At 39.0% G+C, this 16,408-nt stretch overlaps 1 protein-coding gene across 1 annotated transcript; it reads right to left on the reverse strand.

The window, feature by feature from the left end:
• Positions 1 to 212: 212 nt before the first annotated feature.
• Positions 213 to 16,006, reverse strand: ldha (lactate dehydrogenase A4). Its single transcript, XM_088340886.1, has 8 exons — positions 15,842 to 16,006; positions 10,150 to 10,275; positions 9,523 to 9,640; positions 8,368 to 8,541; positions 5,959 to 6,132; positions 5,733 to 5,850; positions 2,477 to 2,600; positions 213 to 2,410 (listed from the first exon to the last, which is right to left on the reverse strand). Exons 2-8 carry the CDS (start codon positions 10,273 to 10,275, stop codon positions 2,246 to 2,248), a joined length of 999 nt encoding a protein of 332 aa, XP_088197012.1. The 5' UTR covers positions 15,842 to 16,006; the 3' UTR covers positions 213 to 2,245.
• Between the last annotated feature and the right edge of the window lie 402 nt (positions 16,007 to 16,408).

Consider the following 16,408-nt stretch of genomic DNA (forward strand, 5'->3'; position numbering starts at 1 on the left):
CCCTCACAAAAAATAATGACATTTTGGGTTAACATTGGGCTTGGTCTTGCAAATCAAGGTAATTGGTCAGGCTCTGGCTGAGTTGGGCTTTAATACTGACAGGACTGGGCTGAATTTTCTTATAGACCCAATCTCGTATCTACTACCTGGGAGACCCCTGGCCTAGACTAAAAAAGTCCCTTAAATTTAACAGCCAAACAAGCAGACAAAGGTTTTGTTTCTGTATCCTGGCTTTATTTGATGATCTTGTACGTAAAATATGTCCAGATACAGTCATCTTGATGATAAAAACAACTAGCAACAATAAATACGCTTCCTTTGCAGTAACAGTTATGGAAAAAAATACCACCATAACACTGTTATAATTTATATGGAGAAAAATATACTTCTCTTAGGGGGTATCAGGGAGTGCGAACAACATATTCTTTAATTTTGTTAGTTGTCTAAATAGATGGTTGTCATTAGGTCGCATCTCTAAATATACAAAGACGTTGTGAAGTTCCATTTACTTGTCAGTGCACTTGCGGTCATCTGCATGGAAAGGGCCTTAGATCAGTGGTCGGCAACCACTGCGCCGTGGACTGGGCCGCGCAGAAAGGAAATAAATCTACCCTTCCATATTTATTTGTGTATACACATGTTTTTTTTTCACTTAAAAACTCTCAATCCTTTTGAGGGTTTACGATGGTAAATTACTGTATTGAGAAATGGTTGATCAGTCGACAAATATTGCCGACCAACATTTCTCAACATTGGATGCAACCAATGTTCGCTCTCAACTGCGCGCGTGCGCAATTGCGCACTGCCTGCACATTCTCAGCGCACAAGAAAATCTAGCCAGCGGACAAAAATCAGAACAAAAAAAAAAAGAAAAAAATACCAAAATTAAAAAGTAGTGAAAAGCTGAGAAAAAGGAAACAAAAGGAAGAGAAAAAGAAGGAAAATTTCAGAAAAAAGCCAGAAAAAAAGAAAAGAAAGAAACAAAAGAAAAAAGTAAATAGAGAACAAAAAGAAAAAAGTAACAGCTAGGAAAAAATTAACACGATGACATTTTTTTAAAGGAATTTAAAAAAATAGAAAAAAAACCAGGGAAAAGGAAGAAAAAGTTAAGTTAAGTTGTGTTGCATTCAAATCATTTCCAATTATACCAAGTCAATCTTGTTGCCAATATTGTACTTCCACAAAAAAAATGTGATTAAATACAGTTCTGTATCTTGCAACCGACGACATAAGCCCCCAAAAATGTTACTATTATGCGTCAAAAGATACCAGGAAAAAAAAAAATGAAAATCTTGTGAAAGAATTGTTGTAAAAACAAATGACGTTTGTAGGCCGTAAAACCTTTGCAATAATACATTAGTCAATTCATTCAAAAGTGAAACATTTTTTTTCATTGCCGTAAACTAAAATGTAACTTGATGTCAAGTTTTGGACATGTTTGATAATGATTTAGATGCCACACTTGGGATTGCCGTTGCTCACTGACATTGTGTGAATGCTTAGACCCGTGGAAAATTAGAGGGAACATTGGATGCAACAGGAATCAAACCTGCATTATGACAGTGAGAGTGACTTCGATGACATAAGAAAAGGCATCTGAATTGATCTTATGATCACACAATCTTTACTCACGGTAACACGTTGTCTCGGCTCTTTTATCTTGAAGGCGCATGTGATTGGCCAATCGATGTACATCGTTGTTTTGGCTGAACTCATTCCCGACATGCTCCATTACAACGTAGCACAGAAATGGAGCATTATGGGAACAACTACAGGAAAGAAAAGGCTGCCGACCACTGCCTCAGATGACTATTTAACATCAGTTGGACAGGAAGTCTGTCCTCACTGAAAATGGAATGTCTCTATCAGACTAAAACAAAGTTGACCCAAGAAGTCTGGAAACGACCATCATGCAGACAACATCCAAAGCGTACAAGGAGTGCATGGAAGAGGTCACAACAGTGCAGAGTAACAGCATACTGGCATAGTATTCCTGGATGTCAACACAGGCTGACTCTAAAGGCTAAATATATAGCGGTGACAGCTTCTGCTTGTACATACAGTGATAGGAGCAGGCAGAAAAAAAAGTCAATTGAAAGTAGTTTCCACTTTTTTGTAACTTGAATCGATCTTAATACAGGCCGTTCGCCGCATCAAGAACTAAGTAAATGCAAACGAGAAGTTGCTTGGACTAATACAGTGTTTGAGTTTGGGGTGGACGGGTGGTACCATGGAGAGAGACTGCTCACAGAGTGAGCTCCTTCTGGACGGCCCACAGCGTTTCGGCGCTCTTCAGCAGCTGCTTCTGCTCCTCAGGCTTCAGACTCATGTTGACGATATCTGACAAGCCAGTGTTGCCCAGTACGCAGGGGACGCTCAGGAACACCTCTTCCTGCACGCCGTACAAGCCCTACCGAGCGACACGCATTAAAAAAAATGGCCACAAGAGCTTGGTGGATTCATGAAGAAACCTTACCTTGACCAGCGTGGACACGGGGTGAACTCTGTGCATGTTCTTGGTGATGCTGGCCACCAGGTCAGCCACAGACATGCCAATGGCCCATGAAGTGTAACCCTTCAGTCGGATCACCTCGTAGGCACTGCAAACACAAAAATAAATCAAGAGATGGCACAATTGTTCGATTTTCTGGCATAGGAATATTGGGGCAGAAAAGTCATGGACCAGGGGTGGGCAAACTACGGAACGCTAGAGGTAAGATATTAAGCCTGAACCTGTCCGGAAATCTGGGTCACGTTGGGACTAACATGTCACTCATAACATTGGGGTTTGGGCCCGGCTTCTCTCTCGCTGACTTTTATTATTTTTTCTAAATATCCACCTGTCATTGTTCATTGTTTTTTTCACTCTAAATTTGTTGTGTGTAAAAAAGCTAAGCTTCTTTCTGTATTTCATCCAGTATTGGTTTTACTTTACATTTTGTTGTGTCTTGTGTTTTTCAGGGATTCTGTTGCTTGACTTTAAAGTTGCTTAATATAAACTATTTGAAAATGTAAATTAGGTAAAAGTTCACTGTATATTGAAACAATATAGGCTATTATAATATAGCAGAACAATACATAGTTTATATGAATTAGTAATTAATTTGGTGCATAATGTTTGATTATTATTGCTCATCAAAAAGACCAAAATGTAACGTTTCACTTCAGATTTTGGGTACCCGAAGAAGCAAGATGGCTGACAATTATGTCAGCTAACTCTAGGTAAGGAACACATTATGTTAAATAAATATTTTATAAAAATGAATGTTTGTAGAATCGTTCATGTATTTGGTTTATTTTTTAAATAAATCTTGTTTTCTTTTAAATGACATATTTTTTCACCACAAGGAGCACTAAATAATCACACAGTCCCTTTAAGTGATTGTTATTTCAGAAACATGTCTCTTAATTAAATTCTCTCGGCTTTTATTATCTTAAACTCTATTGTAAATCAATGTTTAAATTTGCATGCAGATTAACACAGGAAAATTTGGATTTGAATAAACCCTAGAAGTATAGTCTAACTTTGTTCCTTTGAGGCTACATTTCATACACAGTTATTGTTTGCCAATGTTTTATGTTCCATTGTTAATTATGTACAGAGTTATATTGCCATATTCAGACCATCAATCATTTACATATTATTTACAGAAAGGTTTTTTTAACCTTATCTATAAAATGACCTGACCCATCTTTCAGTGTTGAAAACGATATACAGCATTTGAATGCAAACGTTGGCACAACCCACCCTCTTTTTGCTTTGCCACTGCACTGCAATCTGCCCAATTCAGTCATGTCAAAAATACGGCTTGTGGGCCGGAACCAATGCATTGGATGATTTAAGCCATAATTTTCTGACTATGACTAAAGAAAGAAGTAAGTCTCTAGTCTAGGTAATTTCTATAAAAACTTATGATTTTTTAAATCTAACCAGATGCTCCCCCTGGCCACGAGAGGGCAGTCAATGGTATACTCAGGCCCAGTAGTTTGATCTGATGTAGTCTAATTTTATTGCCCATACACTGCATAATTGAGTTTGTATAGCGTGGTGAGTTGGTTCAGGTATAAAACTGCATAGATTCAACCATTAAAACAGACCAGTGAACGAGGGCATGTAAACATACCCAGCCCATTGGATGAATTAATCCGGCATGCCATCAAATTCTGACTGTGTCAAAAAAGAACGAGTTCCTGTGTAATTTCTAACAACGGTTTTTATTTTTTAAATAAATCTAAACTAAATGCTCCCCCTGGCTGCTCTCAAATTTAGTCAAACTGGCCTAGTAGTTTGATTTGATGTAGTTTAATCTTATTGCCAACGCACAGTTAAAACTTTTATTTTGTATTTCTGTGTTATTCATTTCAAACTAGTGCAATCATGGGAAATTTATATATATATTTTCATAGCTCCACTTGAATTTGTATACCATGGTGAGTTGGTTCACATGTAAAACTACATTCACTCAACTGTTAAAATAAACCAGTTAACCCAGCATGTCTAACATAAGGCTGTGGGCCGGAAACGGCCCATTGGATGAATTTATTCAGCCCACCATAAATTAGAGTATGTAAAAAAACTGGCGTGCGGCCTCTGTCATAAAACTAATACAGTAATATGTGACCTGCTAGTAATGTTAACCACAGGATGAAAAAAAAAAAGTCACCATTTCACCGGATGATAGCAGTAGCCTCTTGGCCACCTTGCCCTTGGCTTTCTATAAAAAATTTACCCCACCCCACTTCATGACAACTGTGAATAAAAACAGGAAAGTTTACTATGAGGGCCACCGTTTCCAGGACAAGTGGAAATTGGAGTATTTTTCCACCCAAATCCAGAACAACTGCATCAGAGAGACAATGGCTGTTTTCAATTGATATCATATCAAGAGGCACAGCACGAGTAAATATGCTGACTACAAAAAGCTAACTGGAAACAAAAGTTATGGAAGGGTGAAGCAATTGGAAGCTGTTTTAACACACTTTTTCACGAGACCCTGCGAGTGAAATGAAAATGTTACAAAGGTGAGCTCCATCAGCGAACTACAAGGTTGCGACGCTGATCATGATGCTGATCGCAAACACTGCAAACCTTTCACGGAGGGTGAATGCTGGGCTAAATAGTCATCCCACACACACTTTCAACTTACCAAATTTGGCCCGCTTTCTGTAAAGTTTAGACACCCCAACTCTAGATCACGATTTCTAAAATAAATGCAAACCAAATGCTCCCTCTGGCCGTTTTTTTCATAGCTCTCATTTGGCTTTGTAGAGTGTGATAAGTTGGTTCAGGTGCAAAACTGCATTCACTCAACTGTTAAAATAAAGCACATTCAATGCTTCATAATTTTTTCCCCCTCATTGTTTGTGAATAAATATGTTGTGTTTAGAAAAGATCCCTTGCCATCTGTGATTCTAATGTCTAAGGTAGCCTTTTAGAGTAGGCTTAATGAAAAAACATAATACTGAAAAACTATGCTAAACATTTTAAGTTTACATTCTTTGACTGATTAGGCCCACCCAAGAACATACATTTTGGAATACGGCCCCAGAGCCAAACTGAGTTTGACATCCCGGCTTTGGCAGACTTATTATTTTAAACAAATTCCTCACTCCGAATAGGCAGCGGTCCTGAATCCAATTGTGGACTTTGTGCAAATTGGACTTTACAGCACGCACTCACAAGAAAGGAGGGCGTGTTAGCACGTGATCAACTGCTTTCCCTAAGTACTCACCCATCAACCACCATTTTGTGCACTGCCTTCCAGTCTTCAGTATCCCCCTCAGCCCCCATCTTCGGGTTGATGCCCTGAAGGCTGACGCCGGCCACGTTCACACCGCTCCACACGGGCACTAACGGCAGCCAAATACAAATTCAAATTACTGGCTATAACCTAATGCTAATTTTAAGACCCACTCGTATCGCAGATCCAAATGTATTTATAGCGAAGAGACGCATACCACTGGAGTCCCCGTGCTCGCCAATGATCCATCCATGGCAGCTGGAAGGATGGAGGGAGAGTTTCTCGCCCATGAGGTGACGGAAGCGGGCCGTGTCAAGGTTTGTGCCGGACCCAATGACGCGGTGACGCGGGAAACCGCTCAGCTTCCAAGCAACATAAGTCAAGATGTCCACTGAGAGGGGAGGAGCACGATCTGATGATGACTTAACTAGTTTCGGTGTGATGAACTTAAAAAGTATCGTAAATTCCAGACTACAAGCCGCTTACTTTTTTCCTACAGTTTAAACACTGTGGCTTACAGTACGATGCAACTTATCGTGGCAGAATCAACAGGGAAATGTTTAGTACAGAAAAGTAAAAAACTGTGACCCGATTAAGACGCTCGTTTGCGGGCTGTGTCCGTAGCGGTCTATTTTTATCAACTAGCGCAGCAGTCAATATTAATTAGCATTAACATATACGCAGGAGTGCATCAAAAACATTCTCAAAACAAATTGTACAGTACAAAATTCAGTCACTCGTACAATCACAACATCCTGTACACATGCTGGGCCATGCAACTCGTTTTAAGCTCTCCCATCCCTTGCGCACATGATAGAACGATAGAGTGGAGACCAAGTATTGCTTCTAATAATAAAAATATATATATATATTACACATGCCGACACTGATTACTTACGAAAGAGGGTACACAAAATGTATCTGGCTGAAAGTTATCAGACTGATAACAACATTTTATGACGCCAACGTTTTTGGCCCAATACAACAAATATATACCCGATAGTTAATCACCTGTTGCAAATTGGTAGATAGATTCCAAGCATTTATGTTTAATGTTTTTCTAATGTACTAGTTGCAATACTCCACTCAATTATTTTGTCATGTGCGCAAAGGACGGGAGACCTTAAAATCAGTCGCATCGCTCAGCATGTGTACAGGCTGTTGTGATTGTACGGGCTTCAGAATTTTAGTCAGTAAAGTACAACGAGTTTTGTTTTCACGATTGTTTTTGTCTCAGGCTTTAGTATACAGTATGTTAACGCCAATTGCGCTAGTTGATTGAGATTGACAGCTGCGGACGGAGCCCACAAACAATTCTCCTAATTGCGGCACAATGTGTTACTTTTCTTTACTAGACACTTCCCCCTATTTTTTTAAAAAAATGAAAGAAATGGATGTGAATGCACTCATTTTTATGGCTGTTTAAACGACGAGGCTTGTAAAAAATAAAGAGGAACTTTTTCCTTCAATTTGTGCATGTCTTTTAATCAGGTGCGCTCTGTAGTCTGGAATTTACGTTAGTTGCATGGCTATTTTATAGTTTCTATATGTTGTAACTTGTAGAGGACATGGCAACTTTGGACTGTTCCCCAAAAGTTTTACTTAATGCACGTTGAAGCCCCTCTTAATTTGTGTTCCCACATACTACATTATGTTATGTTTTATTCTGTTTTTTTTCTGTTGATTTGTAGTAAACAAATTCGCTTGAATATTTGAGTGCGTATCTTGATTAAAGTGCAAATAGCCTCCAAACAAGTGGTCTCCAAGTTGGTCCCCGCGGGCACCAGGTACCCCTTAACAGCACATGGGTAGCCCATAGACTGGTTCTTAAAATAGTAAACTAGTAATGAATTGTAGTGATTTTCTTGGAAATTTGAGTCTGTTAAGAGAAATAATTGATTAAAAAAAAATTAAATGGTTGTTTGTGCTTATTTTAATCCTTATTTTTAATAATAAAAATCTGGTAATAACATTATAACATTTTAACAATACAGTAATAAAAAAACCTGCTATTTGAGAAATGCAATTCAAACGCTTCTCAGCTCTCGGCTTCAAAAAGGTTGGCAACGGCGGCTCTGAATTGTACCAAGAAGTCTCAGTTAAATTGTGTATGTATCCACATTTTAGATCAGGGTAGGACCAGGTAGCCCCTAACACTAGCTTAGTAGCCCGCGGACTGCTTCTGAAACTATATCATGGGTCATTGTGATTTTCTAGGAAATTTTATTGACAACTGGCATGCTGTTAAGTGGTTGACTGAACCTATTTTAACCTCTGATTATCACAACCTGGTAATTCCATAGTAATAGGATAGTAATAACATGTTATTTTATAAATGCATATAAAACTGGTAGCCCTTTGCGCTAAACAGAAACTAAAACGTAGCTCTCAGCTTCAAATAGGTCAGAGTCCCTGGTTTTAGATTATGAAGTTTGTCAGCTCTTATTCTTATATCCAAAAACTGCTGTTGTGAGACGAGTGTAATCATAATGTTAAGTTTGCCTCATTAAATAATTTTTTTAATTAATTAAGATAAGCGATTGACCTCCTAAAAACACTACAACGGTTATCATTGATAGTTTGATATTAGGCTCTGAATGAGCTCAGATCAGTCTTCATTTCTCACCTGGGTTGGAAACAACCATGAGGATGCAGTTAGGGCTGTACTTGACAATGTTGGGGATGATAAACTTAAAGATGTTGACGTTGCGTTGCACCAGATTGAGACGACTCTCTCCTTCCTGCTGACGGGCGCCGGCCGTCAACACCACCACCCTGGAGCCGGCCGTCACGCTGTAGTCTGGGAGATTTCAACACACGCGCTACAATTTACAGTGCCTTGCAAAAGTATTGCCCCCCAACCCCCAGAACTTTTCGAAACATTGCCATATTTAGGCTTCTAACTTAACACGAGATAAAAAACGTAAAATATTTTTTAGGAATCTGAGACCCATTCGTGGAAAGAAACCAAATGCATTCAACATTTAATATTTTGCTAACAATTGAAAAGTAAGCGTTCGAGTTATAATTTGTACAACCTCCTTTTGCTGCAATCGCAGCCACAAGTCCTTTTGGGTATGTCTCTTTTGGTTTTGTTCACCTAGAAAAATAAATATTTGCACATTCTTCTTTACGAAACCGCCCCAAGTTCTTTGAGATTTGATCGTACACAGCTTTAGAATTAAGGTCTGGACTTTTGCTTGGCCATTCTAACACCTTTTTATGGTTAGTTTTAAACCATTCCACTGTTGATTTTCCTTTGTGTTTAAGGTTGTTGCTTCTTGCAACAACGGCAAACAAGCCTTTTAGTGATATTCTCTCAGAAAGGGCTTTCTTTTTGCCGCTCTTCAAGTATGGCGCTAATGGGTTTTTTATTCACTGATTGTCCCAACTAAAATGTGTATGCCTGAAGGTCATCCTATGTAATCATGGGCCACTTGGTTGCTTCTCTGATTAGTTTTCTCCTTGTTTGGGCCGAAAGTTTAGAGGGTCTTGGTAGATTTGCAGTGGTTTATGCTCGCTCTAGGAGATGCCTAAATGTTGCGAAATCTTCTTGTGTCCCATTCCTGCTTTGAACTTATCCACAATTTTGCCTGGTGAGTTCTTTGGTCTTAATAATGCTGTCTGCTCTCGAGTGCCTCCTTTCAGACCTCTGAGCCCATCACAGAGCAGGTGCATTGAAACTGAGACTTAATGACACTTAGGTTTACTCCGCCAGCACTGTATAGACAACAACGCGGCGGTTGATGGTTTCTGTTTTGGTGTGTTGCACTCTTGTCACCTTTGTCCGCCACGATCTTGTGCGTCTTCAGGAAGAAGGAGCCGTGTTGCAGGTCCATTGCTTCACCTTTCAGTTTGTCCTCCATCACATCAACCAGCGCCAGCTCATCACACAGATCCTGATCGGAAAACACAGGGGGTGTTCTTTACATGAGCTGTACAGAATTTGCATTTCTTTTCATTTGGGGCTGCCACCTCTGGCTTGTGTCACCATTGCAGCCACTGTTGAGGACATTCATGTTGCAAACGTCACAATATACAATCACTAATGTTTTTTCTCAGATTCTGGCACATGAACACACAACATGATGACAACAACAGCTTTCGTTTTCTCTGTCCTTGACCAGCGTAAGTCTTGTTTTGCCTCCAGCTTTGGCTGTGATGTCATGCGTGACGTAGAATATGAAAACTAACGTCAAAGCCATACTTTTTGAGAATACAAAGCTAAACCTTTAGCACTTACGCTTGTAGACATATTGTCTCGCCCTAGCTTTTGCCTCCAGACTAAGCCCATGTTCACCGGATACTTCACAATTTTTACAAACAAATGAAAGGGTCTACAGCAACTATTTTCATATAACACATGGATATGAAATAAGACTATTACTATGACTTGATTTGGTCTTACCTTGAGCAGTACACTGATGGCGGTGGCCATGCCCACCATACCGACCCCCACCACCGTCACCTTGTTCCTGCTGCTCCCAGACTCCTCCTTCAACACTTGGGTGATCAGCTTCTCTTTGGTGGCCATCTGAGGAGAGAATATAGAGAACTGAAACAATCGGTATGCAAAATAAGGTGGTGCGGTAATGTCTTTTCGATCGTTTCAATGCTTATTAGGTATGTTATTTTTTACGCATTTTTTTCTTTTTAAGCTTGTTGCAACAAACATCACATCACATCATTAAAAAATCACCCAAAAAGAAAAAGGGACGGCAGGTTGATACCTATTGCTCAAACAGTGTGTATTATTTGACCACTACACATCACTGTATTGTTTCGTACAACCAAAAATGAGTGCTAAACCCAATTATAAATATAAACCATGGAGACTAATTGACCCCACGGCACTGTTTTTCCTCTTTTTTTCGGCTAGCCTCTTAGGAGGTTTTTGGTTTTAGGAGTACCTGCAGCGGACAATTATGTCTTGTGGGTGAGCCTCATTTTATGTAAAATAAACAAAATTTTCTCGGTGTACAAGTATTTTGTAAAATACAGGTTTATACAATGGTTATTGTATTTTGGTTTATTTAAACCAATCTTGGTGTTTAATGAAATCGTAAGACACACCATCCATTTGAAGGTTATCTCTCCCCCAAATAATCGATCATTTCAACTCATTATCATATGTTACATCATTATAACTAATGTACGGGTGCTTATTCATACTGGTTTGAAAAGACAGAGGAACAATTGCCAGGTTTGGGATTACTCTCGTAATGTTATTTCCACTCCGCTGCTGTGCTCCCAGCATACCATACGGTGATGCCATATTCCAGAATGCTTTCCACTGTGGCTTTGTATAAGGACAACAGAAAATTATGTTCCAGGTTAGTGGAGTCGCTGCTAGTCAGCGTTTCCCAATCTTTTTAGAGTTAAAGCATTTTTTTTTCATCAAAAAATCTTGGACATGCATTGAAAATCTTTAAAATTTAATTATGTTTCATGGTGCCCAGAGGGTTCATACAACTTTTTCATAACCAAATTCAAGAACTTTTTAAGGACTTTAATAGCCGATTTTCCAATTTCTCCAGTACCTTTAAACCCAAAAATGTGGTGTAATCACATATGTTGCAGAGCCACAATATCATATGGTACATATGCCATTTGTAATCATTTGTGTGCAATTATCAAGACATGATTTTTAGATCTTGAGTAAATTGAGATTATATTTGTTGTTTTTAAATAAATCTCCCCCATATAGGTGTTGTAAATGGCTGTATGTAGCTTACATTTTAGGTTTGTTCTTCCCATTACAGTTAACCACTGGGAATTGCTACCTTCCAATAAATTTCGATAACAACTGTTTCTTTCATTGATTTGTTTCCTGAGTGTACTCAATGATCTCCTGGCCATATCACCATAGCAACCACTGCCTGAACAAGCGCTCCCCCCTCCCCCAAACCGTCTCTAGAGAGACGGCTGTAGTCCTCGGGAATGGCGGTGAAAGCAGAGGAGGATCATGTCTACGTGCCGCCCCGGCCATCCTCCAGTTGACGTCACGCACACACTTTTACTATTTATGGTTCCTCGAGAGTTCACTCATTGCAAGCCTTCACATGTCCGCGTGATGAGACGAGAAGGTGTTGCTCCAATTTGAAGAGTTCCCACTTGGGGTGGCACTAAACAAGTACTTGGATCTGATTGATGCTATTGTCCTGGGATTGATACTTTGCTCCTCCACCAGCTGTATACTGCCTTACAGGTAGAAGAGAGGGTAAAATCAATGAGGCACCCCCATTAGAAGCTAAAAATGACTGAAGCAAACAGGAAGCGCAGGACTTGAGGACTTTTTTTTTTCAACTAAAGAAAAAGACAATGCCAGGTGTCATTTGTGAGGTCGAATTTTCTGCTACTGTGGCAACACTCGAAATTTAAATCAACATAAGAAAAAAGCTCACCCTGCAGAGAGTGACAAGCTGCAACCTAAACTGTAAACACATTACTGTTTCTGAAACAAAAACCCGTCAATCTATTGTCACAATCGCAAAAAAGCCAGAGATAAAATTGACATTTTTTCCCCATTGGTTGGATACCCTAACCACTACACTAGGGTCGTAGGGGCACCATTTCCTGTGTTATGTCTTGGGCAACAACAGCCGGGGGTGCCCATTCCTTTTCAGGCCAACAAATGTTTACACCTTTCACATGTAAGGTGAATGTGCTAACCACTGCACTACGGAAACATATTTTCAAGATATTGTGCAATGGAAGGTATTTTAGTTCTCTAGTTTACATACAGTATTTGTATTTTCATTGCACTGCTTTTTTGTTTTGACTCTCTTGTTTTTCTTTTTATCAATTGTAACTGAAATATTTCTATTCATTTTTCTATACTGTTAAACTTTGTAATAACTTGATAAAAAATGTAAGCAAAAGTATGAGTATCATATCGATCGTACAATGTATTTACTTGGATCAGATTGATACGAAAATTCCCAGTATAGCCCACTACTAGTTCCCACCTCACACACAATGGCAATGGTGAAGGGGGTTGGGTTTCAACAAGCGACCTTTGGTCCACTTTCAGAACAAGTGGATACTGATACCAAAATGTTGGATTTTGTTGAAAACAAACTATATTTCATCTTTACCTCTCATTCAGTTCTGTCCGAATTTGGGTTGCGACGAATGATGATTTTGTAAAAGCCAGGTAATACAAACGACCACAAAGGAAAGTTACACAAAGCAGCGCAGCAGCAGGTTATCATTTTGGTGGGTTTGGCAATTTTCCTATCAGGCAGTCAACAGGCCCACTTAGAGACGGTCGAGGAGCATACTGCAAAAGGACTTACAGCAGTGGAATGTCACTAACATAGCACACACACAAAATGTACACTAAATTCTTTAAGTGTGACCACAAAAATATCTTTTGGCATACATGCATTATAGAGTCGTGGGCTGCACTTGGTACACAAATTTGGCAGAAGAGCCAAGGGAGACAAAAATATATATTTTTAAATGTTATTTTTATGTTTTGTAACTCTTTATATACATACACACATACATACACACACACACACACACACACACACACACACATACATATATATATATATATATATATATATATATATATATATATATATATATATATATATATATATATATATATATATATATATATATATATATATATATATATATATATATATAGACATAGAGTGAAGAAAAAAAATATTTGAACACCTTTCTATTTTGCTATTTCTCCCACTTAGAAATCATGGAGGAGTCTGGAATTTTTATCGTAGGTGCATGTCCACTGTTAGAGAGATAAACTAAAAAGAAAAATCTTGAAATCACAATGCATGATTTTTTAAATAATTTATTTGTGTGCTAAGCTGCAAATAAGTATTTGAACACCTGAGAAAATAAATTTTGATATTTGGTACAGTAGCCTTTGTTTGCTATTACAGAGGTCAAACGTTTCCTGTAGTCTTTCACCAGGTTTGCACACACTGCAGGAGGGATCTTGGCCCACCCCTCTTCACAGATCTTTTCTAGCCATGCTTCTTACTGGCTGTGTGCTTCGGGTCGTTCTCGTGTTGGAAGACATCCACGACCCATCTTCAATGCTCCGACTGAGGGAAGGAGGATATTCCCCAAAATCTCACAATACACGCCCCCAGTCGTTCTCTCTTTAAAGCAGTGCACTCATCCTTTGCCATGTGCAGGAAAACTGGCTGTGTGCCGCGGGTCGTTTTTGTGTTGGAAGACCCAGCTACGACCCGTCTTCAATGCTCCGACTGAGGGAAGGAGGTTTCTTCTCAAAATCTCACAATACACGATCCCAGTCATCCTCTCTTTAATACAGTGCACTCATCATGTCCCATGTGCAGGAAAACACCCTCAAAGCATGATGCTACCACCCCCATGCTTCTGAGTAGGAATGGTGTTCTTCGGATTGTCGGATTGTACTCTTCATTTTTCTTCCTCCAAACACGCTTCGTTGAATTATGACCAAAAAGTTCTATTTTAGTCTCATCTGACCTAAAAGTTGGACAGCTATTTGGTCTTTTCTATATTACAAGTTAAAGTCTTACTGATTGTATGGGATGGACAGATGTCTTTAAGTAGCTTAACGACCTCAAACAGGTGCATCTGATTCCGAATGATACATGGAGTGCAGGTGAACTTCTAATAGGCGGACTGACACGTCTTTCAGCGTCAGATTTCTAGGTGATACACAGGTGTTCAAATACTTATTTGCAGCTGTATCACAAGAATAAATTGTTAAAAGAATCAGGTATTGTGATTTCTGGATTTTTCTTTTTAGTTTAGCTCTCTCACAGTGGACATGCACACACAAATATATATATATATATATATATATATATATATATATATATATATATATATATATATATATATATATATATATATATATATATATATATATATATATATATATATATATATATATATATATATATATATATATATATACAGTTCTAAGGTCTTGGGAACCTCCTGTGTGGGTTCAAATCCAGCTACCAGACTTCCTGTGCGGAGTTTGTATGTTTTCCCCGTGCTTGCGTGGGTTTCCTCCGGGCACTCCGGTTTCCTCCCACATTCCAAAGACATGCATTTCAGGTGGATTGGCCAGTCCAAATTGTCCCTAGGTGTGAATGAGCGAGCGAGTTGTCTGTCCCTGTGTGCCCTGCGATTGGCTGGCAACCACTTCAGGGTGTCCTCTGCCCGATGATTGCTGGGATGGGCTCCAGCACCGCCGCGACCCTACTGAAGATAAGCGGTGCAGCTAATGAGATGATTATATATATATATATATATATATATATATATATATATATATATATATATATATATATATATATATATATATATATATATATACAAAATAAGGTACCATGTATAAACGTTAGAGAGGACTAGCACCAGTAATCATAAAATGGGGAGGGGAGAGCAAAATGTGTTACAACTGCACCCGCTCTTCCTTGCCCACTGTCTGAACAAAAAGTTCCAGCATTTACATTCATGATTTAGGCCCAAGAAATTATAAATCAAACCAAGTGCCTCTATTCTTTTGAAGGATTAGTTTGTCCAACAGGATTTTCAGGGTGGACATTTCTGAAAATGGAGAGGAAGAGAAGAGGGAGAGGAAGGGCTCCTCCATTTTACTTGTGCGACATGCGAGGAACACTCATCTGTAGCCATGTAAACTCGTTTCAAGTCAGAAGGGTGCACAAAAAACGCAAAGCGTGGTCGTGATATTTATACTATCTGCAACAAGTAGGATGCGTGTCGACTGCAGAAGTTGCGCATTTCGACGGCGACAGGTGATTGGCTAAGATCGTTTTATAATCCTGAGGAGACTGCGTGCAGTTCATGCAAAAAACTGCAATGATCTTTGGAGCCGACTCTTGAGAACGTTTGTTTTTTAATACCCGATAATTTCAGATGTTTTGCTTTCTTGGGACACTTCTTCACTATAAAGCTCATTTTCAATCGTGATAGAATATAAAAACAGACCACGCCCTCTTCCCGGACTGTCAACATTTTAAACACCCGGAAACTGTCCTGTCCTCATTTCACCTGATCCATAAGACAAACCGGAAAAAATAATAAATATATCTTACTGTAGAGGCTTCAGTGCGAAGGCTGGACTTCTTGTTGTTGGCTTGGCTGCTGTTGCAGTTCTCCCGCAGAAGAGGTGTCGCCAGTGGTCAGGATTCCGTTTGTATTTAAACGCGACCCCTTTCTTGCTCCCTCTCCCCCTCCCCTTGATCGATGACGTGCCGCATACTAATGAGGGGAAAACAAAAAGGGGCGTGGCCACAGGAATGGAGTGCGTGCTTGGTGTCACGTCTCTAACCAGGCAGGATGCGGAGAAAACCGCAACCAGAACTCTTGAATAGAACATTTATACGCTTCCTTTTCGTAATTTTACGTATTTCTTTTATTATTATTTGAACTATTAAAAGCTCCACTCACTTTTGAAATCAACTATGAAAAATAGTGTTTGGTCATGACAATTTACCAACTACATTAATTAAATTGTACTTGTTTTATTTTTCAGAAATAAAACGTTAACGTCACGCAAATATTAGACCAGCTGAAGTCGTTTCAACCAAATAAACATTTTTATAAGATGTCTTCAATCGAATTATTTTACTTTACATTACATTTTCAGAAATGTGCTTTTG

This window comes from Urocampus carinirostris, chromosome 7 (genome assembly GCF_059441175.1).
Source record: "Urocampus carinirostris isolate Australia breed hairy pipefish chromosome 7, RoL_Ucar_1.0, whole genome shotgun sequence".
In the NCBI taxonomy this organism is placed as follows: Eukaryota; Metazoa; Chordata; class Actinopteri; order Syngnathiformes; family Syngnathidae; genus Urocampus; species Urocampus carinirostris.